The sequence below is a fragment of the Balaenoptera physalus genome (genome assembly GCF_965194825.1).
Source record: "Balaenoptera physalus genome assembly, chromosome: 2".
Lineage (NCBI taxonomy): Eukaryota > Metazoa > Chordata > Mammalia > Artiodactyla > Balaenopteridae > Balaenoptera > Balaenoptera physalus.
The window spans coordinates 148,306,529-148,330,481 of NC_138883.1; the positions used below are offsets into that span (position 1 = coordinate 148,306,529).

General features: G+C 43.6%; 2 protein-coding genes and 1 long non-coding RNA gene across 8 annotated transcripts in view; 2 read left to right on the plus strand and 1 right to left on the minus strand.

The window, feature by feature from the left end:
- TRPM1 (transient receptor potential cation channel subfamily M member 1) overlaps positions 1 to 3,411 on the plus strand; it is a 125,104-nt gene extending 121,693 nt beyond the window's left edge. For both annotated transcript variants that reach the window (XM_082448499.1, XM_082448498.1), the window contains one exon: positions 1,490 to 3,411. In XM_082448499.1, coding sequence (XP_082304625.1) covers positions 1,490 to 2,750 — 1,261 coding nt within the window. In that variant the 3' untranslated portion in view covers positions 2,751 to 3,411. The remainder of the gene's footprint in view (positions 1 to 1,489) is intronic.
- On the minus strand, positions 2,032 to 11,985 carry LOC309654605. The gene is made up of 3 exons (XR_014260328.1): positions 11,850 to 11,985; positions 3,532 to 3,633; positions 2,032 to 2,168 (listed from the first exon to the last, which is right to left on the minus strand). It is a non-coding gene; the product is annotated as an uncharacterized lncRNA (long non-coding RNA).
- A 731-nt stretch (positions 11,986 to 12,716) lies between these two features.
- Positions 12,717 to 23,953, plus strand: part of MTMR10 (myotubularin related protein 10) — a 44,913-nt gene continuing 33,676 nt past the window's right edge. For 3 of the 5 annotated variants that reach the window (XM_082448657.1, XM_082448658.1, XM_082448659.1), the window contains exons 1-2: positions 12,935 to 13,130; positions 13,675 to 13,735. In XM_082448657.1, coding sequence (XP_082304783.1) covers positions 13,071 to 13,130; positions 13,675 to 13,735 — 121 coding nt within the window. In that variant the 5' untranslated portion in view covers positions 12,935 to 13,070. Of the gene's footprint in view, positions 13,131 to 13,674; positions 13,736 to 23,953 lie in introns of all 5 variants that reach the window. The other 2 variants (XM_082448663.1, XM_082448664.1) reach the window with 2 other exon arrangements.

Here is a 23,953-nt window from a genome sequence, read left to right on the forward strand (position 1 = left end):
TTTCGTTGAAGTATAGTTGATTTACAATGTTGTGTTAATTTCTTCTTACAGCAAATTGATTCAGTTATACATATATATATTCTTTTCCATTATGGTTTATCCAGGATATTGGATGTAGTTCCCTGTGCTATACAGTAGGACCTTGTTGTTTATCCATCCTATATATAATAGTTTGCCTCTGCTAATCCCAAACTCCCAATCCATCCCTCCCCCACCCCTCCTCCCCTTTGGCAACCACAAGTCTGTTCTCTATGTCTGTTGGTCTGCTTCTCTTTCATAGATAAATTCATTTGTGTCATAATTAGATTCCACATATAAGTGATATCATATGGTATTTGTCTTTTTCAGTCTGATTTACTTAGCTTAGTATGATATTCTGTAGATCCCTCCATGTTGCTGTAAATGGCCTTATTTCATTCTTTTTATGGCTGAGTAATATTCCATTGTGTATATATACACCACATCTTCTTTATCCATTCCTCTGTTGATGGACATTTAGGTTGCTTCCATGTCTTGGCTATTGTGAATAGTGCTGCTGTGAACATAGGGGTCTTTTCAAATTATAGTTTTCTCTGGATATATGCCCAGGAGTGGGATTGCTGGATCATATGGCAACTCTACTTTTCGTTTTCTGAGGACCCTCCATACTGTTCTCCATAGTGGCTGCACCAATTTACATTCCCACCAACAGTGTAGGAGGGTTCCCTTTTCTCCATACCCTCTCCAGCATTAATTGTTTGTAGATGTTTTGATGATAGGCATTCTGACCAGCATGAGACGCTATCTCATTTTAGTTTTGATTTTTGCATTTCTCTAATAATTAGCAATGAATCGGAACTTAATTATTAACAATTCATTTTCCGAATTCCCTGAACTTCAATTAAGGATGTTATTGTATTTATTTTGTCATGATAACCATTCATTGCTGACAGCTATACTCAAAACTCAAAAACCTAAGTGCTAGTGTCTCCCTTTATCATCAGAGGCAATGTGATGTACCAGGTGAGAGACCAGAGCTGGTGCCCATCCATGCTGGTGCCATACTGTTTGCCAGCTGTGCGTCCGTAGGCAAATTACTTACCCCTCTCCATGACTTGATTTCCTCATCTGTAAAATGGGGATGGTGATAATAGTGCCTTCTTCATAGGGCTGTTGTGAGAGTTAAGCAAGCCTAGAATAGGACCTCGGTGAGTACGTATTGTTGAATACATAAGGCATTTAGAGCAATGAATGGTAAATAGCACCATATGCGTTAACCATATTTCTATTATTTTCTGATGCTCCTCACTGTAATTTTCAGTAGTTATATTAGGAGAGTGTGAAGTTTAAAAATATGCCCATAAATAAATAAAATTTAAAAAAAAAATGCCCCAAGCAGCCCATGATTCCCAAAAGCCTGCAAAATCATACAGCAACAATAACATTATATTTTTGGTTTTAATCCTTAGTTCATCTCAGTGTAATAAACCTATCCCTTTGTATCCGCCAGAGTTGAAAATATGTCCATGAGGTTGGAAGAAATCAACGAAAGAGAAAACTTTATGAAAACTTCCCTACAGACTGTTGACCTTCGCCTTTCCCAACTGGAAGAACTATCTAGCAGAATGGTGAATGCGCTGGAAAACCTCGCAGGAATGGACAAGTCCGACCTGATGCAGACCCGGTCCCGGGCTTCTTCTGAATGCGATGCAACGTACCTTCTAAGGCAAAGCAGCATCAACAGTACCGATGGCTACAGCATGTACAGGTATCTTTTCAACGGGGAGGGGTTGTTGTATGAGGATACTTCCCTCTGCATGCCACCAGGGACGGGGTTCAGGAAAAAAGTCGGTTCCTTCCGTGTGAAGGAACAGAAGGACCAAAGAACGCACCTGGTCCCAGAGCGTCGGGGCAGCCTTCGCCTGCCACCCAGCACGAGCACGCCAGCATCCCCAGACGGCGATCGACTTGCATCAGACAACGTGAAGAGCACCTCAGAGCCGAAATTAGGTCCAGATGTTGGGATTTCAGCTGAAGATGATGAAAGGCAGGCAGACTCTAAGAGAGGAGAAACGAGCTCCCCAAGTTTCAGTCAAACAGATGTTATGCACGGACAGAACAAGTCGGATTTTCAAAGCACTCAGCTAACAGTGGAAACAACGAAGATAGAAGGCACCATTTCTTATCCCCTGGAAGAAACAAAAGTGACCCGTTATTACCCTGATGAGACGTTCAGTGCTTGTAAAGCAATGAAGTCCAGAAGCTTTATATATTCCCGGGGAAGAAAGCTGGTCGGCGGGGTTAACAAGTCGAGTGCAGTTGGGGACCAAACATGCCCCTCCACGGTTCAGCAATGGACCACAGAATGGAGGTATCAAGTTCAAAAGATTATGCGTTCTCGGAGCATGGATATCCCTTCCTTTGGGTCTGAAACGGCAGTGCAGGCCGAGCATCAGGGGCATTTCACAGACACCAAAGATGAAAACTGTGTTTCTGAAACAGGCCCTCAGATGGCCCGTTTGTCACTAGCTGTTACTGACAGAACTGACAAGGAAAACTTACTGTCTGTGAAAACACACCAAACTTTGGGATTCCCATCTTTAAGGTCACAAAGTTTACACGGCCATCCTAGGCATGCTAAAGCCATTCAGGGCACCTTAGACAGATCTGGACACGCCAGCAGTGTAAGTAACTTAGCAGTTGTGTCCAGAATTACAGCGGAAGACCTGAAAGTTAAGCGAGAGAAAAATTCCTCAGAAACTGAATGCTAATGAGTTTTGTTTCTTTGATTTTTAAATCAGAACAACTGATGAGTCCCATCTTGGTCATCTAAACATCATCCATTTCTGAAATCGTTTTCATTAGACACGTTTGACAATTTGGACTTATTTAAAATTTAGACTTTAATTTTAGTGCATTGCAATTTAAAATGTAATGCACTAAACTTAAAGTAATGTTTTGTTAGCATATGTTAGTAAACTTAGTTTTTTTAGTTGGAGTAGGATCGATGAAAGTGATAATGCTCCAGCCATGATAAACTGCTTCATCAGCATACAGGATCCTACGATCTCTTTACTTCTGGGGGCAACCAAATAGCCAAAGAAATGCCTTTGGGTGCCACCAGTAGATTACTTAAGGGAGTAAGCAACTATGTAAGAAAGGGAAATGAAAGACAAAGCAAACATGAAAAAAAAAAGGAGGGGTGGGGGAAAAGAACAATAAAACTATGAGGTGCAAGAAGTGAGAATTGGAAAGGGGAAGTAAACATGATATGTTCTTTTGGGTTTCTTTTTATTTTATGGTTTAATGCTTTATGTTTTCAAATTACACGATGGAAAAGAAAAGGCCACGATTATATCAAAGGTCACACTGTAATAGGGTAGGGTGACCAAGAGTTTTGTTAATGTGTAAAAATAAAGTATCCCATATGAATTTTCCTGTTGTCATCTAGTCCTTGATGGCAAACACAAATTAATTGTACTTCTGTCTACACAATGGTAGACATTTACTTTACACAAGTAAAGCTGTGGCTAAAACCTAAAGGATACATACGTGTTCAAGGTGGGAATTCTCAAGAACTACAAAGATGATTCATGGCTGAAAACACAAGGTGTACTTCAACTTGTAAGTTCAAAGACACAGCATCGCCATAAACTGGCAAGGGGCAGGGGGAGGGGAGAGAGAGAGAGAGAGAGAGATTAATTCACTGCAGTTATGCCAAAGGTACTAATCAGAGACCTCAGGAGACTTGAGAGTTTAATAGCCAGATGAGAATCCCTGAACTGAGCTTGACTCGAGACTATTTAATCAATCCTGCTACCTGTGTTATTTGACCCAAGGATAAACCCATTCCATTTGACCTCATTCCTAAATCTCTGCTTTGGGTGCCAAGAAAACTTGCAGCCCTTCGCCACAACCTAAAAAAAGGTTTCTCAGAACAATCTGGAGAACCTCTGACAGCTCGAGAGAGCAGGTCTGAAGAAGGCAAAGCTTTTGTTTGGAATTCTCCACCTGTCCGCTCATTACACAGACCCCTTTTCTAGGTCACTCCTACCTTGCCTCAGGTGTGGGGCCTGAGTTTATTCCCAGAAGTCTCACTGAGTCTCCTGTAGAAGTGTTGGCTGAAAGGGATGTGGTATTTTTTTCTTAAGGTATTTATCTTACAGATCCAGAATGTGTACATTCTAATGGTGAAATTTCAGAACCTATGGCAGGGACTTTTCTTGCACACCCTGAATCATACAATATAGCTATTTATGTGCTCTACCAACTCCGTTCGACTCAAATATTAAGGGCCTATTATGCAGGGCACTAAGCCAGACTGCTTGTTATTATACTGCTATTATTCCAATGTCATTCCAATTTTGCTAAATATGGGAAACTGAATATTAAGAACTAATATCCAATCTGATCAAATCTAGCAGTATCTAATACATTAAAATAGAAACACTGCACATGTTCAAAGCACTTAGCATAGACTGTTGGTGGGAATATAAAATGGTGCAGCCACTATGGAGAACAGTATGGAGATTCCTTCCTGGGCATATATCCAGAGAAAACCATAATTCGAAAAGATACACGCACCCCAGTGTTCATAACAGCACTATTTACAATAGCCAAGACATGGACGTAACCTAAATGTCCATCGATAGACAAATGGATAAAGAAGATGTGGTATATTTATACAATGGAATATTACTCGGCCATAAAAAAGAATGAAATAATGCCATTCTCAGCAACATGGATAGACCTAGAGATTATCATACTAAGTGAAGTAAGTTAGACAGACAAAGACAAATACCATATGATATCACTTATATGTAGAATCTAAAAAAATGATACAAATGAACTTATTTACAAAACAGAAATAGACTCACAGACATTGAAAACAAACTTATGGAAGCCAAAGGGGCTGGAGGGATAAATTTGGAATTTGGGATTAAGAGATACACACTACTGTATATAAAATAAACAACAAAGACTTACTGTATAGCAAAGGGAACCATACTTAATATCTTGTAATAACCTATAATGGAAAAGAATCTGAAAAAAATAGATGTATATATGTATAACCGAATCACTTTGCTGTTCATCTGAAACGTAAGCCAACTATACTTCAACAAAAAAATAAAAATTATTAAAAAATCATTTCGCATAGAACTGTCTTAGTAAATTAGAACTATATTTCTGTTCTATGTGAAACCTAATAAGAAACATAAGAGGGCTTTTATTCTTATATCCCATAAACTCTGTCACACTCATAAATGAGTTATGATGTGATATTTGATATAAAGTTAAAAAACTCATTTTTAAATTTCTATCAAGGGGAATTAAGAATTGAACTATCAAAAGACCTCATTATAAGTGACTCTCTCCTTTGAGACTGTATGATTGCCTACTTTCTGTACATACAACTGCATCACCACGAGGCTTCTACAGGTTTCCATAATTTAGGTTTCAAAATTTAAAAATTAAACGTTAATGCTGTCATATAGTTATTCCATATCAAAAATGCATTTTACTGGATATAAGTTGGAAATAAAGAGAAATGAAATTATTGTCTTACTATCTCCTACATAAAAAAGCAGACAATTTTAAAGATAATTTTTATTACAAAAGATACTGAAAATCACACAAAACAAATGTATGTCTTAATTATTGTCAGATGGACATCCTTTATAACCACTACCCGTTTTCATAGAATTTGCCACCCACCCCAGAAGTTCCAAAAGTTCCTGTGTCAACCACCTTCCTCCCCACAAAAACAACCACTCTCCTTTTATAGTAACCACTTCCTTGCTGTAAAACAATGACTCCAAAACTGGGTGGCTTGAAACACCTATTTTATTATGCTCATGGATCCCGTGGGTCAGGAATTCAGACAAGGCATAGCAGGAATGCCCCTGATTTGTAGTGTCTGCTGATTTCCATGGTGTAACTATTCCTACCCTGGCCAACATCAAGCTACTCGTGTGACATCACTGAATGTGGGTTTGGGGAAAAATGCTAACAATTTGCTGCTGTGAGCCAGTACAAACTGGCTACAGCACATCAGTGTCTCTGCTCCACAGTGTCTGAGCTGGGAAGACTCAGTGTCTGGAGGCTGGAATCATCCAGAAACACCTTCCCTTACAGGTCTGGGAGTTGATCCTGGCTGTCTGCGGGGATCTAAATCTCAGCTAGAGTCCATCCACCAGAGCGCCTGTGCATCGCCTTTCCATGCACCCTGGGCTTCCTCACAGTATGGCAGCCTCATAGGAATCAGTTCAGGGTTCCAAAAGTGAATGTCCCAGTGAACAAGAAGGAGATATTGTTTTTTATGACCTCGCTTCCACTGCATTCTCTTGGTCACAGGTGAGTCAGTAAGGCCAGCCCAGACTCAAGGAAGAGGGTCATATTTGGGAGGTGTGTTGAAAATTTTGCAGACATGCTTTAAAAGCCCCACACTTGCATTTCATTATAGCTTTATCACCTGAATGTTCCTTAGCACTATAGTTAAGCACCCCTCTTTTTTATTTTTTAATTTGCTGATTCCCCTTCTATCCCTTTCTCCTTCTTATAGTTCATCTGTTGAAGAACGTGGGTCATTTGACTTGCAAAGCTTCCCACAGCCTAAATTTTACTGGTTGAACAGTCATATGCAGTTAGATGTGTTCCACTCTGCCTGCAAGTTGGCAGGAGAATTCAGAGGCTTGTTCAGGCTTAGGTTCGATCCTGATGGCAAGGCTACTTGGGTGTTGTTGCTTCTTTCATCATGAGGCACATCTATGTCTACTTGCCTCTCTTTTTGTGATGTCAGTAGCTGTTCATACTCAATATCTGGATCCCTTCATTCATAGGAGGTTGAAAATTTTAATACTCGAATCCTATTATTTCTTTTTCTTTTATTATTTAGAATACTTTATAAAGAGATGATTCCTTTCACTTACTATTTGATTACACAGTGGTATAGTTCATACTGCACAGCAGGAATAATGATTGACTTTTCCCATTTATTTGCCAGTTTTCAAGATAATGAATTGGCTTTTGTCATCTTCCAAAGGTGACTGAGAGATTTTTAAATATATATATATATATATATATATATATATATATATATATATATATATATACATATATACATACACACACACACCATTATGATCGCATGAATTGAAACATGCGATATGTTTCAATCCATTGCAATTATTATCCTTTTACATTTTCTTTCCTCGAGTACCTTAAATATGTTACTCCATTTTCTTTTTTTTTTTTTTTTTTTCCGGCCACGCTGCACGGCTTGTGGGATCTTAGCTCCCCAACTAAGGATCGAACTCAGGCCCCTGGCAGTGATAGCGGCGAGCCCTTACCACTGGACCGCCAGGGAATTCCTGTTACTCCATTTTCTCCTGACATAAAGGATTGTTTCCAAAAGGTCTGATGATAATCTAATTTTTTTCGCCTAGAAGTCATTTGTTCTTTTTTTCTAGATACCCAAATAAATTTTCATTATTTTTTCTTTAAACTCCAATAGTTTTACAAGAATATGTCTTAGTGTTGGTAATTCTGGATTGACAGTCTCACGTGCAGTGTGTTCTCTCAATGCATAGTTTCGAAGCCTTTTTTTTTTTTAATTTCAAGGAAGTTCTCTTGAATATAGTTTGCAGTATCTCTTCTGTCTCCTTATCTCCTCCTCTGCTTTTTCCACAAAGGCTCTTATTATTTCTTCAAGGGCTGGATCTCCTTCGCTTATCCTCAATATTTGCCACTTTCTCACTATTCTTTTTTAATTTCTCTTTATTGATTTTTGAAATTTTTTTCTACTTTTTATCTTCTGCTTCTCTTAAGGCATAACAAATTGTGTTTATTCACCCTTGGGTTTCTTTTGGTTTAGTCTTCATTTCTGAAATAATTCTTTCTCTTATTTCTAATTCTCTTCTGAATTTGTTCATTTAATTCCAAATATTCCTAATTCTGATTTGCATAATTCATTCATGTCTCCTATCATTTTCTTTGTGTCTTTTAGCTCTTTGAAATGCTGGGCGTTGGTTTTGATCTGCATTGAGGGCATGTTTTTCTGATGTGCTTTTACTGTCTACAGGAGTGCTATTCAGTTCTTCTCTTTTTCATTACAATAGTTTTCTATGGGATTTGACTTCCATACTTTCCCTTGGTTATTTTTATGTGAAATTGGTTTTCTCAAACTTTTTGAAGGAGGCAGTTGTCAGGATAGTTTTTCTAACTTTGCAGAGAACCTTTTTTTTTTTGGCTGTGCCATGTGGCATGCAGGATCTTAGCTCCCCAACCAGGGGAGCCCCCTACATTGGGAGCTTGGAGTCTTAACCACTGGACCACCAGGGAAGTCCCAAGAGAACCTTTTTTATTTTTACAGTCTAGCATTAAAATTTTGTAAAGTCAGCTTACTTTCAGAGATTTCCTGGTCCTCCATCTTTACCTGGACCCTCTCTTTCCTTTGTCTCTCCTTGGCTCAATTTTGTTCCCATGCCAAGCAGTTTGTCCTCAGTGTGGGTCCCTTTCCTTGAAGGAAGCCGTGGTAGGTCAGTTTCAAGAGTTCCTACAGCAATATTGTTCCGCCCCTCAGAGCTCACCAGGAGCCCTTGCACTCTCAAACACCACTTTCTACTTCACCTGCTCTTCTCAATTTGACTGGCTGGGCCAGTAAATACCTTCTGGCTATTTGGGGATTCTTCAGATGCCTCATTGATTCCCTTTGCTGATATAACAAAGGTCTTGTAGTACTATGGTTTGCTCCTACTTGCCTATAGTTTGGAAATCATAGGGATACCATTCCATTTAGATTTGTGGTTAATGTTGTCCATGGGCCTCTGGTTTTGCTTTATAGTTCCTTTGTCTATTTTCATGGGGAGACTGAATAATTATGCTGCTGTTGTCATCTTCCCAGAATTCCCCCTCAAGAAACAGATTTTTTAAATGACTTAATAGTCATCTTCCAGGACCATATACTCAGGCAATGGTATAGTTTTGTAGACATGATACTTAACCACTGTACACTACCTCTCCCACTGCTACCACCATCACCTTCTTTTATCTGGACTCTTCTGATAGCCCCCAACTAGTCTTGTTACTGAATGTAGGGTCTGGCTGCTCGTTGCTCTAAAGCTAATAAGGGGGCAAGTTGGTGAAAGTTTGCTTGATTTCAGAGGCCAGCAACCAGGGGTTGGGGGAGAGGGCAGACTCCTGTTCAAGGCTGACCCCCGCCCCCACTGGGGGGGTGAGAGCTATAAAAGCCGAAGGAGGCGACTACATGTAGAAACAGCACAGGCAGCTCTGACAGTCATCTTGAAATTGGTCATGGGGTGGTCTGATCAGCGTCATCTTGATGGATTTCAGTACAGTTAATCTTTAGTTCCAGGGTCGGTTTGTTCCCATTTCTCTGAGGGCAGCTCTCAGAATTGTGGCAGCTTATGTCATGGCCACAGCCTGGTCATCATGTAGTTAACTTCTTCCACCTGGTGTGGGTTTCAGTAGCTATAAGACAGCTCACAGGATATGGCTCAGAATATTATCCATAGCCCTTGAGGAGGAACTAAAGGTCCTTGACTTTGCTTAATGACTAAACTATTACTATTTTGTCCTGTTTGATTGTTTTCCTCTGCTTCTGCATTTTCTCACTTCTCTGATTGAATTTGTTCTTTGACTGAAGTTTTCCTGCAGACAAAAGGCAGGCTGAGGGCATGGGGGGCAGGGAGAAGGACCATAGGATACTGCTCCATTTCAGTCTCACTGCTTCTACCATGCTGTACCTCTACAGCAGGGGGAGTGATTATTTTTAGATGTCAGATCACATCATTCTCAGCTCAAAATGTTGCAGAAGCTTCTTAATTTTCAGGCCCTATGTGATCTGGCTTCTTTTTCTCTGACCTCTTCTTCCACTAGATTAGGCTGCTCTGAACACACCAGGCAGGTTTGCACCTCAGGGCATTTGCACCGCTAACCCTCTTCTTCCTGATCTCCACCTGGCTTGCTCCCTCACTCCCTTCTGTCTCTGCTCAAATGTCATCTTATTAGAAAGGCCTTCCCTGACCACACCCCATCTCCCACTGAAAAACAAAACCTTCATCTTCTTCCCATTTGTTTTTCCTCATGGCACTTGTTATATATTAATTTTTTATATCCTTCCACCCAGAGTGAAAGTGTCAGGAAAGTAGAAACTTTGTCTTCTTAGTGACCCAAGCACAGAGGTTTTTAGCACAGAGTTAGCAATCAATACAAATTTGGTCACTGACTGAATGAATATATTAATTACCTAGCACCTAATAGATATTCAAGAAATGTTAGCTCTTTTTTCCTCTTCACAGGGAAAAGGAGGTGATCTGTACGGAATGCCACTATCCCCCATGATAGAAGAACCAATACTGGAAACAGAGTCAGAAAAAAAAGGGACAAAATAGTGACATCAGAACCAAAGAAGGAGACAGTCAGCTATTTCGAATGTACAGAGTATCAAGGAGATCAGGACTAGTGTTAGGAACTGTATTTATTTTCCCAAAATTCAGACGTTGAAGCCCTGACCCCCAATGTGACTGTATTTGGAGGTAGGGCTTTTAGGAGGTAATTAATTAAATGAGGTCATAAATGGTGGGGTCCTAATCCAACAGGATTAATGCCTCTGTAAGAAGAAACACCAGAGTGCACTCTCTCTAATACCCTGCACCCATCCACCACCAACCCCCCACCCTCAGCTCTCTCCACTGTCTGCAAGCCAGGCAGAGAGCTCGCACCAGAATTCCATCTTGCCTAAACTTGACCTTGGACTTCCCAGCCTCCAGAACTGTGAGAAATAAATTTCCATTATTTAAGTCACCTAGTTTGTGGTATCTTCTTATGGCAACCCAAGCAGACTGATACAATTAGATATCTGAAAAGGCCCTAAAATTCAGGGTAAGTCAGGACAAATCTGGAAATCAGAGTTTTTCCACTTTTCGACTGTATGGTCATTTATTACAGTTGTAGATCCTAAGAAAACCTGTATGGCAAAAGGCAAATTATAGTAAGTCGTTTCAGTATAAAGATCCACATATTCCTTGAAGAATATTTGTGGGAAAAAAATACATTTTGTCTAGTTTTATTGAGATGTAATTGACATACATCACTGTATAAATACAGCTTAAGGTGTACAGTCTAATGGTTTGACTTGCATATATTGCGGAATGATTACCGCAATAAATTTAGCTGGCATTCATCAGCTCATGCAAATACAATAAAAAGAGAAAGAAAAAAAAAAACGCTTAGGATTTACTCTCTTAACTTTCCTATATAACAGACAGCAGTGTTAATCATATTTATCATGTTGTACATTACATCCCTAGTACTTACTCATCGCCTAACTGGAAATTTGCACCTTTTGACCACCTTCCTCCAATTCCCCCTCCTCCCACGCCCTGCCTCTGGTAACCACAAATCTGATCTTTTTCTATGAGTTTGGTTTGTTTTTTTTAATCCATTTAATGTAGAGAAAACACGGACTATTCATTAAAAGGTGTTAAATGTATGTGCACAACACTATCTTTAGCATCTATAACTCAATGGGCTTAACATTTTAAAGTATGATTGTGGTTCCCGGTCAAAATGGAATCGTATGGCACTCAAACAAGTTAACCAGAAAGATCAGTGGGGTTCTGGATCCAGGATAAATTATTTTCCAAAAACCGTAACTTTTGAATCTTTGTTTAAATTTTTTAGTGTTTTCATTAGCAACACTTGTATGATTGTGATTCATATGGCCACATTGGAGCTTCCCTGTGACATTAATTATAATATGCTGGATTAGGGATTTATTCTTCAAAGCATAAGAAAAATCTAGTCTCAACTAATAGATTTACCAAAATGAAACATCACTAGCCCCTTACCAAAGGCTGCTCCAGTTCGGAACATGCTGAAGAGTTCAGAAATGCCCTGCGCTTGATATGCTGAAATTCGCCGGTTCTTTGCAATTAACGGGCAGATTATTCGGTCCATAGCCTATTCGGTCCACACCGCTAAGGCCTGACTCTTGCTGGGCTTTTGATCATTTATCTGCTCACTGGTATTTTTACACGTGAGGATAGGCACGAAAAGAAAGGAAGGTAACTTGCTTAATATCTTTATCCACATTAAAGTTTAATAAAGAGGGTAGAAGTTAAAGTAAATGGAGGAGTCCGGGTTGCCTGGCAACGTCCTCCGTCAATAGCCTCAGCACCCCGTGGAATTCAGCAGCAGGACACCCCAGTCTCAAAGCTTCCCGCACAGACAAAAATCTCCCCCAGTGTCGACCTTGAAGGCACCGCGCTGACCGTCTGATCCCAGTCACTGCCGGCTGCCCCGGGCCGCCTTCCCGGTGCCCGTCCCTCACACGTTGGCCGCAGACAGCGTGACCGGCTGAGCCCAGGGCTCCAGGGTCCCCTTCCCCCGCCCCGGGCTCCTCCCGAAGAAGGAAAACAACACTGGTCGCGCGAGCTGGAGGACTAGCGAGCAGCGTCAAGGGGGGGTGTCCCGGGGACAGGGGGACCGCGGGGCAGTCGGCACGGAAGCTTGAGCGAAAGCCGGGGCCGCCTCCCGCGATCCCTATGACCCCCGCCGGCCGCCGTAGGCCCCTGCTGGCCGCTGTGACCCCCTCGGGCCGCCTCCCGCGGCTCCTGTGACCCCCGCGGGCCGCCGTACGTCCCCGCGGGCCGTTGTGGACCCTGCCGGCCGCCATAGCAGTGCTCCCACCCCCGCCCGGACCGGCCTTTCAAGATGGCTCCCGCGCCCCGCTCCCCCCCGGCGCTCTCGCTGAGGGCCGGGCAGCGGCGCAAGGCGCCAGCCTCGCGTTCCGACTCCTGCGCGGCCTAGAGGCCGGTAGCGGCCGGCCGCCGGCCTGCGCGCGCCGTCTCTCGGGGCGGGGCGGGACGCCGGGCCCCTTCCGGGGATGGGCCCGGGCTCCACCCCGCTCGGGCGGGCGCTCAGGCGTGTCCACGCCCGTCAGCCCGCCCGGCCCGGCTGGCCGCAGACAGAGCCCGGGCGGCCGCACGGGGAGCTCTCAGCCAGCGGGCGTCAGGAGGCGGATCCCGGGCCCCGACCGGGACGGGCCGAGCCGAGCAGGCGGCGGCACCATGTTCTCGCTCAAGCCGCCCAGACCCACGTTCAGGTCCTACCTCCTGCCGCCGCCCCAGGTAAACAGCCGTCTCCCCGCGGCGCCCTCTCCTCGCGTTTCCGGGGAGCCGCGCGCGGGCAGGCCCAGGAGACTGCCCCGTCCCCCGTCCCCCGGACCCCGGCGCGGGGAAGCCGCCTTCCCGGGAGCCTCGCCGGCTCAGTGGAAACTTGCAAAACTCCGCCGCAGCCGTTCTCGGCTCCGAGACGAGACTCCAGGGAGCGATCGGAGTTGGGATTTATTTAGCCCTTCGCCTGGCGACGGTCCCCGCCGTGACCGCCGGCAGGATCGCATCGCCTGTGGGCACCTAGTGGAAGGGGTTACCTACCTGTCGTAAATGTGAACACCTGGAAGCGGCACAGACGGTTGTAGTATTTTTTTGGCCCGACTCTCAATTCCATCACGAGCAGATCCTTACAAGAGTTCGGTAAAAATGTGTAAGAATTTAAGTGGGGGGGGGGATACGTGTCTGTCGCCTGTGTCATCACCTAGAAAATAAAATTTGCTTTCATCTCTCAGGCGGGAAAAAAGTTTTGATTTTGATTTGTTTTGCTAATGTATTTCAGACTGACGATAAGATTAATTCAGAACCGAAGATTAAAAAACTGGAGCCCGTTCTTTTGCCAGGTAAACATGAGTGTTCTAACAGATACTTTAGTAATGTGTTTTGGCCTAAGATTATTCTACCAGCTAGTACCATGTGGTTAACTTTCCTCATTTACTTTAAACTTTAGCCAGTTAAAAATCTAACGACTGAGGATGGAAAAAAAAAAAAAAAAGATTGGTTAGAACTAAAGGACAGCAACAAAAAGTAATGATTAATTGGTGTTTGTCCTTGAAAACTGAAGCATCGTAGAAAACTCAAGAATACCACTACCTTATTTCCTTTTCATCTACTGAAATGTTCTTTTTTAAAGCGATCATGAATTGCTTAGGTGGTGAAAGGACTTTTTGCCCTTCTTGTCCATCTGCAATTTCATGCATTCATGGTTAATAATCAGATCACATTTCAGTAGTCTAAAAAACAACTTTTATTATGTCTGGGTCTCTATACCAATAACAAAGCTTAGTGAACTTTGAATTACTTACTTGGCAATTGTTTTTTGAAGGTGTCAGCTGTGTTTGCAAATCTTGTTTCAATTTAGAATAGGGTTTCCCAGCAGAGACACTATAGACTTTTTGGGCCTGGTAACTCTTTGTTGTAGGGCTGTCCTGTGCATTGTAGGATGTTTAGCAGCATTCCTGGCCTCTACCCATTAGATGCCAGGAGCACCACCTCCTCTACCTCCTACTTGTGGGAACCAGAATGTCTCCAGACATTGCCAAACCCTTTTGTTAGGAGGTGGGGGGAACCCTAGGGGCAAAATTTTCCTCCTGTGGAGAACCACGGGTTTAGAACAAAATTGACGTCAGAAGACCTTAGAGGTAGAGGTAGGAATTGATGGTAAATCAGAGATTAGTTTTAAAGCGCATAATGCATTTATTTGATTGGTATTTTGAGTTGTATAATAATTATATAACAGCTAGGAAGTCAGTTGTTTAATCTGATTTTTGGGGAAAGTAGCCAGGAAAGCCTGTTTTAAACATGAAATATAATCAAATACCAGTTTGTGTGGCTACTATCAACATTTTAAAATCGCAGTTGTTACTTAATGCTAAATCTGATAAAATGATTAGAACTCTATAGGTAGTAATTGAACAAATAGGGTAACTTAAAATTTTGTGCTTTAAAATTTTAAATATTAAGTAGGAACAAACAAATTTAAAACATAAACCTATGGTTCCCTATTATAGATGTTAACTCTTAAAATTGTTTTAAACTTTATTTGGGGAGTTAGTTATAAATATTTTCCCTTTATTTTGTTAATGCTTTTTAGCCAAACAGTGTGTACTAAATATCCTTTGTACTTGTCCTCAAAGTGAACAATAGAATTAATAAGTAACCTTTGCTCCGTGTGTGTGCTCTGTTTTGGTCTTAGTCACTCCAGGCATTTAAACAACCCTGTGGCAAACAGTGCTCTTCCTGAATGAGTGCCTGTGAGCTATTGAACTTTGGGTCCTTTTACCCTGAACAGGCCCTGTTCTTTGATTCTCCGCTTCTGATATTTGATTTGATTTGACACTAATAAATCACATGGTCTTAGCTACAAATGATAGTGCTTGATTTTCTTTAGCTAACTTCTATATTTAAGCTTTGCTTGTGAAATTGTTACTAAATATCACTAAGCTTGAAGAACTTTACATTGAGGGATTATCTGTTCTATAGAATTAACTAAAAACTTACATTTCTGTTAAAATGTCAGCATTTTCTGGGGAAGTTGTAAACCCATTTCCTGACTGTCAGTGGTTTACTTGTCTTAGAAATCATAGCTAAGTCTGGATCCCCTGACCCGTGGTAGCTTTTCTTCATTGGCTCCGTGTGTGCATACGTGATGGCTTTGGCACCCAGCATTCTGTTTGCACCTAACCTATTCCTCACAGAACATTTAGTCAATGCTAAATTAGTGTGTCTTTGCCCTCCTTCCCCACCCCTTCTGTTCTTACCTTCCCATCCTGGTCTTCCCACGATCTTGCCGTTCTTTCTGTCTGACCCCCCCACCCCACCCCCCCGTCATGGTCTCTGTGCCCTGCTTCACCTCTAACCTCACCAACTCCCGCTAGAACCTCTGTTGCTCCCTTTTCAGCCTGGGAAATCTGGAAGACAAGTGGAGAGTAACTGAAGCATTGGTGATCTATAAGACCTGGGCTGCGCTAGGGCTTTGCCTAAGAGGGCTTCATAATATGGTTCTGGCCTTCATTATAGTCAGAAACCAAGAGAAAACTTGGCCAAGTCACCTGCGGCTTTGCACAGACATGCGAAACAAGGAAGTAATTGTTCAGAGGTATAGTGTTGGATGTTATGCTTTGGCAAAATGCCTTGAGTTCAAGGATATCCTACTTCAGTTGCCCAAAGTTTGAACTTTTAATTCAATAAGCAGATGAAAATTGAAACACAAAATCAATTGTTTATTTGCAGTTACCAAGTGCTCTGTTGAACTTAACAAGGCTGAATTTAAAATGATCTTCAGCTTTTATTAAACAAAGAAAACAGAAGAAATTGACTAGGAATTTAATTTAGATTGTGGTTTATGTTAGTAATATTCAGCTTGCCTGGTTCATGAAACTCCTTGAGATGGAAATTGTATCTAATTCAGTTTTGTGGTACCCAATGTCCAGCATAGTGCATCGAGATGTTGGTTGAGTGAATGACAGTGAAAGGACCCCTCAGACCACCTGCTTAAATTGTTCCCGTAGCCATGCGTGCGTGCGCACATATGCAGACAAACAGACCAACTCTCAGGTTTAGGAGGAAGGGGAAGACTCTTACTTTATGCCATGCGTGTTGCTCTCTCCCAAAGCCACACTTCTCAAGAAAATTGTACCTGAGCCTAGAACTGAAATACAGCACTCTGTCAAAGCACCTGGCCTTTGCCTAGGCTTTCTCTTATCTTCCCGTCATTACCTGAATCTCATTCTTTAACGATTGTGTTGTGTGTGTAAAATCACCCCAATCTTTTTGAAAAGAGGGAGAGTATGAATTTTAAATTGTGTATGTGTGTGTGTGTGTGTTCCAGCATATATTTGTGAGAGCAGGCGTTGCCACACTAAGCTTGTGTCTGTTTGGGTAGCTGCTGGGCTGGTGGATCCGTTCACTGAGCCTGTGAGTACCTCCTGGGTCCCTGGCTTCATGCTAGCTGGGAAGGTGCTGGAGGAGGAGTGGGCTTGAATCGCAGCAGGGCTGGGGCAAGCTCCATGCTGCCTGTGGACAAGGCAGAAGACTGTGACCTGGACCAGTGGTTCCCAGATTCTAGTCATGGCCTGGCTGGCATCAGATTTGGATAAAGTTTTTATCAGCCCTTGGTCAAATTGAGACAATTAAGAAAAATGCAGCTTTTTTCCATAAAGCTAAATTGATTTGCTTTAAATTCTGAGATTATGTCCTTCCAGCTTCTTTGGTGTAGATATGTTCTTCTATTAGTAGCTGTGACTTTAAAAAAGTTTTTAAGTTAGCTCTTGTGTCGGTTCCCTGAATTATTTTTGTAGTATACCTGATTTGTGGAATCTGAACTGGAAATCACTCCATGATATTATTGTAATATTATAGGTACAATTTAATGAACACTCACACAGAGAACATCAGTTATTTTATCTGCCTGGAGTCTTTCCACCATCTTCTGAAAAATGCACCCTCTCTCTTCTGACAAATTCTCCTTCCCCATCTCCACCCAGCCCGGGGTTCTCGTGTGGCCAGCAAAGATGATAACCCACCCCCAGACTGCTAGCGTGAGCACAGGTTTGCCTCTGGATGTTTTCAGATTGGTACTGAGGAAAGAGATCCTTTTCCGTCGCGCCGTCCGTGGGTGAAGCACCAGCAAACTTGTCCAAAAGAATGACGTCACGTGTTGAGAGCGGCAGAGGCAGAACACCGAGGGAGAGTTCTGATGGTCCCATTTTCCTTGAAGTCCAGCTGACACCAGAGCCACAGAATTTTTCTTTTTGCCAGGCTAGTTCCGGGCATGTTTCTGACACTTTCAACTAAGATCCTTAACTAATATATGATATAGCTTACAGGTTACTCCTCATGACAGCCCTGTCAGGAAGGTACCAATTTATCTTCCTTTGACAGGTGAGAAAACTATACAAGTCATAGAGGTTAAGTAACTTGCCCAGTGTTGCCCAGCCAGCAAGGGCAGAGCCAGGATTAGGAGCCCGACTCCCAGGCTGTGCCTTTAACCACTAAGCAGCAGGGCCTGCCTGACTGTGCTGACACCAGGGTCCAGATTTATGCTTTGGGATTGGATAGCCGGTGGGTTGGATATCGTCCTAGAGGGAGTGCTCTAGGTGAGGTAGAAAGAGCTCTGTCCTCGGCTCTGCCCTTTCCACAGCAGACAGGTTTGACCCAGCTTGACAAGCAACTTTCAAACGATTTCAGCTGCCAGAAAATGGAATGTCTCGGGAGTCAGTGGACTTCCTGTCTCTGGCCGAGCTGAGCGGAGGCTGGTGGAATGCCAACGGCTTTGTTGTGAGGGGATGAGATTTGCAGCGAGTGGGGCTCGGTGTGCTTTCTCTCTCTGGGACATAATTTTTTTTTTTTTAATATTTATTTATTTATTTTGGCTGCACCGGGTCTCAGTTGCGGCACCCGGGATCTTCATTGCGACATGTACACGGGATCTAGTTCCCCCACCAGGGACTGAACCCGGGTCCCCTGCATTGGGAGCGCGGAGTCTTACCCAGTGGACCACCAGGGAGGTCCCTGGGACGTGATCTCTTTAGGGATCTGTGGGGTGGGAGGGGGACGGCCTGAAGTGCTGTGGCCACGGCCTGAGTTGATGGTTGAGTGGGTACTGACTGCTCGTTCCGTACTGCTTGGTAGAGGGGGAGCAGCCGAAGAAGAGGGCTCCTGCCCTGAGTCTCAGTTCACTGGCAAGTGCTTCAGTGGAGGGGAGCCGAGGTTGTGCAGGCTCAGAGGAAGGGCACCTGAGCCGCATTTGGGGAGGGCCTGGCGGTCGGGAGAGGACTTGTGCTCTGCCCGGTGGTGCCCGCTAAGACTCAGCCTCTGTGCACAGGCGGGGGTCAGCTCGGCCCTCCCTCTTCCATCTGCAGTGCCAGCAGCACTTCCATTAGGAGATTAACTAGTAGATCGATAATGAATGCGCTGATTGTCCGAGTCTTTTGTAATCAGATCAGAAAAGGATACGACCTAGGGCCATCCGGAAAATGAAAATAGGCATTGTTGGGCAGCTGTCTTGTTTATTGCATTTTTTTTTTTAACATGTTCACTGTTTGGACCATTTATGTACTACTGTCCTCTGCCTCAGTGTACGTCTTATTTCCTCAACTAGATTGTGAATCCCCTAAAGCAGACTGTCTCTTTCAGGTGTTTTTTGTTTTGGTTTGGTTTTTTGTAGATAGGCTTTAGAGATCCTTGTAGACTGAATTTCGTAGTATTTTAATTTTTAGATACCCTGCTTTTGAAAGACAGAAGGCCTTGTAACTGCTCCTTGGAACCGTGAACGGTGTAACCAACTGCGGTGTCTTAGCATTGGGTCTGTGCCTCACCTGGACAACCTTCTTCTGAGGGTTTGGAGCCGTCCATTCCTCCGGCGCCTGTTACAGGACCTCAGGTCACCTCCTTACTCCTGACCTTGCAGCTCCTGCTCAGAAACTCTTCGTGAACCCCCTTAAGGAAAATCCTGCTTAAACCAAAAATAAAATCCAAAGTCTGTAACCTCTGTAGTTTGCTAACACTCACCTTGCTGACCCCTGCACTGTTTCCCAATGTTGACCTCTGCACTGTTTCCCAATGTTGATATCTGCTTCACTCAGACCCAGATGCCTTTTTCCTTATTCAGGTCTTTGTTATTGTGATCATGTGTTCTCTCTGTCTTAACCCTCATCTGCCTTAAAGATTTTCCTCTGGTCTCTTCCTGAGGTCTACACTGCTGACCTTCCTCCAGCCCCCGTCATGGGTAGCTCTTACTGGACGTGGTACTTGATTCCGTGCTTTTTTGTATCGTGCGTGACCATGTGAGTACCAGGAGCGGCCTCAGATGTCTTGTGCTCATCTTGTACAGAGTTTCAGCTTCCCTTAGCAACTGTTAGGCCACTTTAATTCCTGAATTTCTCTGCAGCTCAGGTGACACTTGGACTACCCTGGCTTTAATGTTGGAAGTCCTGCACGCCAGGAGTCCCCAGTCCCAGGCTGTCTGGGATGGTCACTCACTGAATGTAAAGCCACAGACTGAGCTATGCCTTGGGCCTCTGCACATTCCGTAGGTTAATTAGCTACTGTGTACAGTGAGGCTTTGTCTTAAACTATTTTTCAAGCTAAAATTTATGGGAAAAATTATTTTAATTCATCAAACATGTATTGACTTTCTAAATGTGTAAGGTATTATGAAAGATACTGTGGCATAATTTTTGGTTCTCAGGGAGTTAAAAACTTCCCTAGCTATACCATTTGGAGACTTATTAATTTTATTTCCTTTCTTATTTATCTTTACATATGAAAGGGTCTTGAGAAAACAAACTTTGATGATTTGTTGATTCCTTCCCAGGTTATAGTAGAACGTCTTGGCCCATCATCTTCTAGTTTAGACAGTTTTTTCTCTGGTGCTTTTTGCATACCCTGCACTGAAGCTCGCTTCCTGCTTTTTTTTTCGTGCGGCCCCCGTCGCTTCCTGCCCGTGGTGTGCTGGCAAGTGCCCGGTGCTGAGGGTCCTCCCACGTGGCTGGCAGCACACCGCCCTCCTGCCGGAAAAGCCCAGGAGGACAGTCTCTGGGAGCTTTGAAGCTTCAGTTCTAAGTTTCTCCTCAAGGTCACTAATTTAAAATGTAGCAAGAACCGTCTGGTCGCTCTTCTGTTTCTGCATCTGTCCCCTCTGGGAAGAGGCACTCTGAATCCCCTGTTTCTCTCCCACCTGTGAGGTGGTTTCCTGGCCCACAGGACTGTAGTTCGTGCCTGGCAGTAGCTGAGGACAGTTCCTACCCAGGGTTCCCTCTCTTTTTATAAAGTATGAGCAGAAAATTGTTCTGTGAGCAGAGAGCCGTGCTGCATGATCCACGTATTTTATGGAGTGGTTCCATGTGAACAAAATTTAGTGTCATCAGCTAAAACTCAAGCCAGGTTAACTTGGCGCTTGTTTTATTACATGCTTATGATAATAAGAAGTCCCAGTTCAGCATCTCCCCAGAAGTGCCCTCCTTTTCTTCTTTCCCTCCATCCCACCCTACTTCTTCTATCCCACAGGCTCATTTCCACTCTCCACTCAGAAAGCTATGTAACAGTTTTCCTTCAAAGACCATAGCCCAGTGGGTCCCTATTTTACTGTTGTTGTTGTTGTTTCGTATATTTCTTGTCCATTTTCTTTTCTTTAGTAGTTTTATTTTTAAATAAACTTGGATTTGTAAAAGGGTACAGATAGTTAACACATACTCTTCACCCAGCTTCCCCTAATGTTAATATCTTATAACCTCGATAAATTTAGCTCAACTAATAAACTAACAGTACTATTAACTAAGCTGCAAGTTTTATTGACATTTCCCTAGTTTTTTCACTAATGGCCATTATTTTAGTGCCCCTGCCAGGACACCATGTCTCCCTAGTCTCCAGCCTGTGACAGTTTCTCCGTCTTTACTGATGGATGATGAATTCTTTCATCTTGGCTCCTCTATCCTTTTGAAATGTTCTCCTTCTCTCTCTCTCTCTCTCTGTCTCTCTCTCTCTCCCCCACCCCCATTCCCCCCTCTCTTTTTCCCTTCCCTACTTTCTGGCATTCTGGAACTATCAGAAGCTCCGGATTCAATATGTCTTTCCTCTGCCCCAGCCCTGGAGTCAAACATTTCTCCAGTGAGTCCTGGTTCCTTTTTTTGGAGAATGGTATTTAAATACCAAGATCTGAGTGCTGAATGTGGTTTGTTACTGGAGGCGTTTTCAGGAGACAGAGTAGAAAATAAACACGTGCACACTAAGCCATGTATACACACACCTCCCTTTGTTTCTTTACCTCTCCATCTTTGTATATATTAAGATATACCTGAGTTTATACCGATGTCTCAGACTCTAATCTAACCCCACAGAGTTCATTCACAGATTTGTGCTTAATTTTGCTTTTTTATGATGGAGAATGGGGAGCAGAGCAGTTAGGCCTGGATTTCCAGCTTCACTTCTGCTGAGTGCTGCGGCTCATTGGTGAGAAAGGAATCTTTTGACCTGACTGTGGCAGACACATTCTGGGGGAAGGTTGTGGTTCCTCAGTGCTGCTGAGCAGGCCTCCCGAGCTCTGAGGGCACCGTACCATTGCAGGTGGAAAGTGCCTTTCCTCTGACAGGATGTGCCTGAGCGCTTCTTCCAAGGCTTGTTTCACATAATGTTAAGAGTTGTCACTTAAGTGACCATCTCTAGCACAGAGCTGGGCAAGCTTTTCCTGTGAAGTCCCAGACAGTAAATGTTTGAGACTTTTCAGGCCGTGAGGTTTCTGGTTGCAAGTACTTAGCTCTGCCTTTGTCCCGTGGAAGCAGTCATAGACGGTACACAAATGAATAAGCATGGATAGGTTTCAGTAAAGCTTTATTTACAAAAACCAGGGGGCTGCATCTGGGTTGGCCAAGCCCTGGGACCCATTAAATGCCTTCTCCTCCTTTTATCTTTGTCGCATTCTCGCTGCCTTTGTGGACTGGATATGTTACATCTGTGCCCTTGGTAAGAGAGTTGGGTTGGTGGAGAAGTGCTGCCCGAGCACGTGCATTATAAACACGGTTGGCTGACGGCACTAGCGTGGCCGCGTGTCCTGTCCCACAAGCCCTCCATCTCTTCCTTTCCACTGGTAGATTTTGCAGCTCTCTGTGCGTGTGGTAGGCGAGCAGGGGTGGCTCTGGGACAGTTTTCTGACTTCATGTGCATTTACCCTCCAGCACTTATCTCCTGACCCTCTTGGCGCGTGACCGTGACCGTGTTACATCACTGGTTTCTGTCTGTCTGGAACCGCTCCTGCTCCATTGGTGGTGCTGGTCAGGTGAACCCGGAGCAGTGAATTGGTTCATTCACTTGGGTGTTCAGCACTCATTGACCAGGCCCCTGCCCCATGCTGAGCCTTTGCCTTGCAACTAAAATGTCAGCATCAGAGAAAAACCAGTCCGTTTTCTACCCTCATGGGGCATGTGATCCTGAGGGTGAGACAGGCAATGATTTTTTTTTTTTAATTAATTTATTTTTATTTTTGGCTGTGTTGGGTCTTCGTTTCTGTGCGAGGGCTTTCTCTAGTTGCGGCGAGCAGGGGCCACTCCTCATTGCGGTGCGCGGGCCTCTCACTATCGTGGCCTCTCTTGTTGCGGAGCACAGGCTCCAGACGCGCAGGCTCAGTAGTTGTGGCTCACGGGCCCAGTTGCTCCGCGGCATGTGGGATCTTCCCAGACCAGTGCTCGAACCCGTGTCCCCTGCATTGGCAGGCAGATTCTCAACCACTGCGCCACCAGGGAAGCGCAGTGATTTTGAAATATGTAGAGTATGCATAATTGCAGCTGTGGTCAATGCTGGGAATTACAGGTAAATGATGCTGTGATTGAGGGACTTAATCTAGGCACGGAGAGTTTTCAAGGCATTCCTGAGAAAGCGATTGGGCTGAGGCAGAAGGAAAGCATATTCCAGGAAATGGGCGCAGCATGTGCGAAGACCCCATGGATCTTCGCAGTCCGGCCCCTGAGAGGGACTAAAAGGCCAGTGTGGCTGGAGAGGGAGGATGAGGACAGCGGCGGGGCTCAGGGTGCAGGGGGTGGGGAGGAGGGCGGGAGGCCATGTGGAGGACGCTTGTCTGCAGAAGAGACAATCACTCCATTGGTCTGAGCCGAGAATTTGACATGAGCACGTTTGAATTTAATCCTCAAGTAAATGTTAGGGTTCTGTTCTTAAAACTCATCTTGTGCATTTAAGAACTTTGAATAAAAGTTACTTTTGCAGTTCAAATTTATTATAACATTTAAGAGAGAGGATTGTTTTGAGACTCTAGTTGCGCTCTGTGAATTGGTGGGTGTTTGGGGCTTGTCAGCAACAGTTCTGTCCATCACTGTTAGAGGTGTTTCTACTGGCAGAAATAGGCAAAGTAGCTCAGTACCCTAACTCTTCTACCATGGACCCTAGAGAATGATTACTTAAAAACGTCCCTGGGTCTGGTTGCGTTTTAGAACTTGAAATTAAGGGTTAATGATGACCAAGCTTTAAATCAATTGCAGAAAATTATTCTCTTCAAAGAACACTAAAACTTTTGTTTTAGTTTCTTATATTTATTTCTTTAGTCTTCCCTTTTA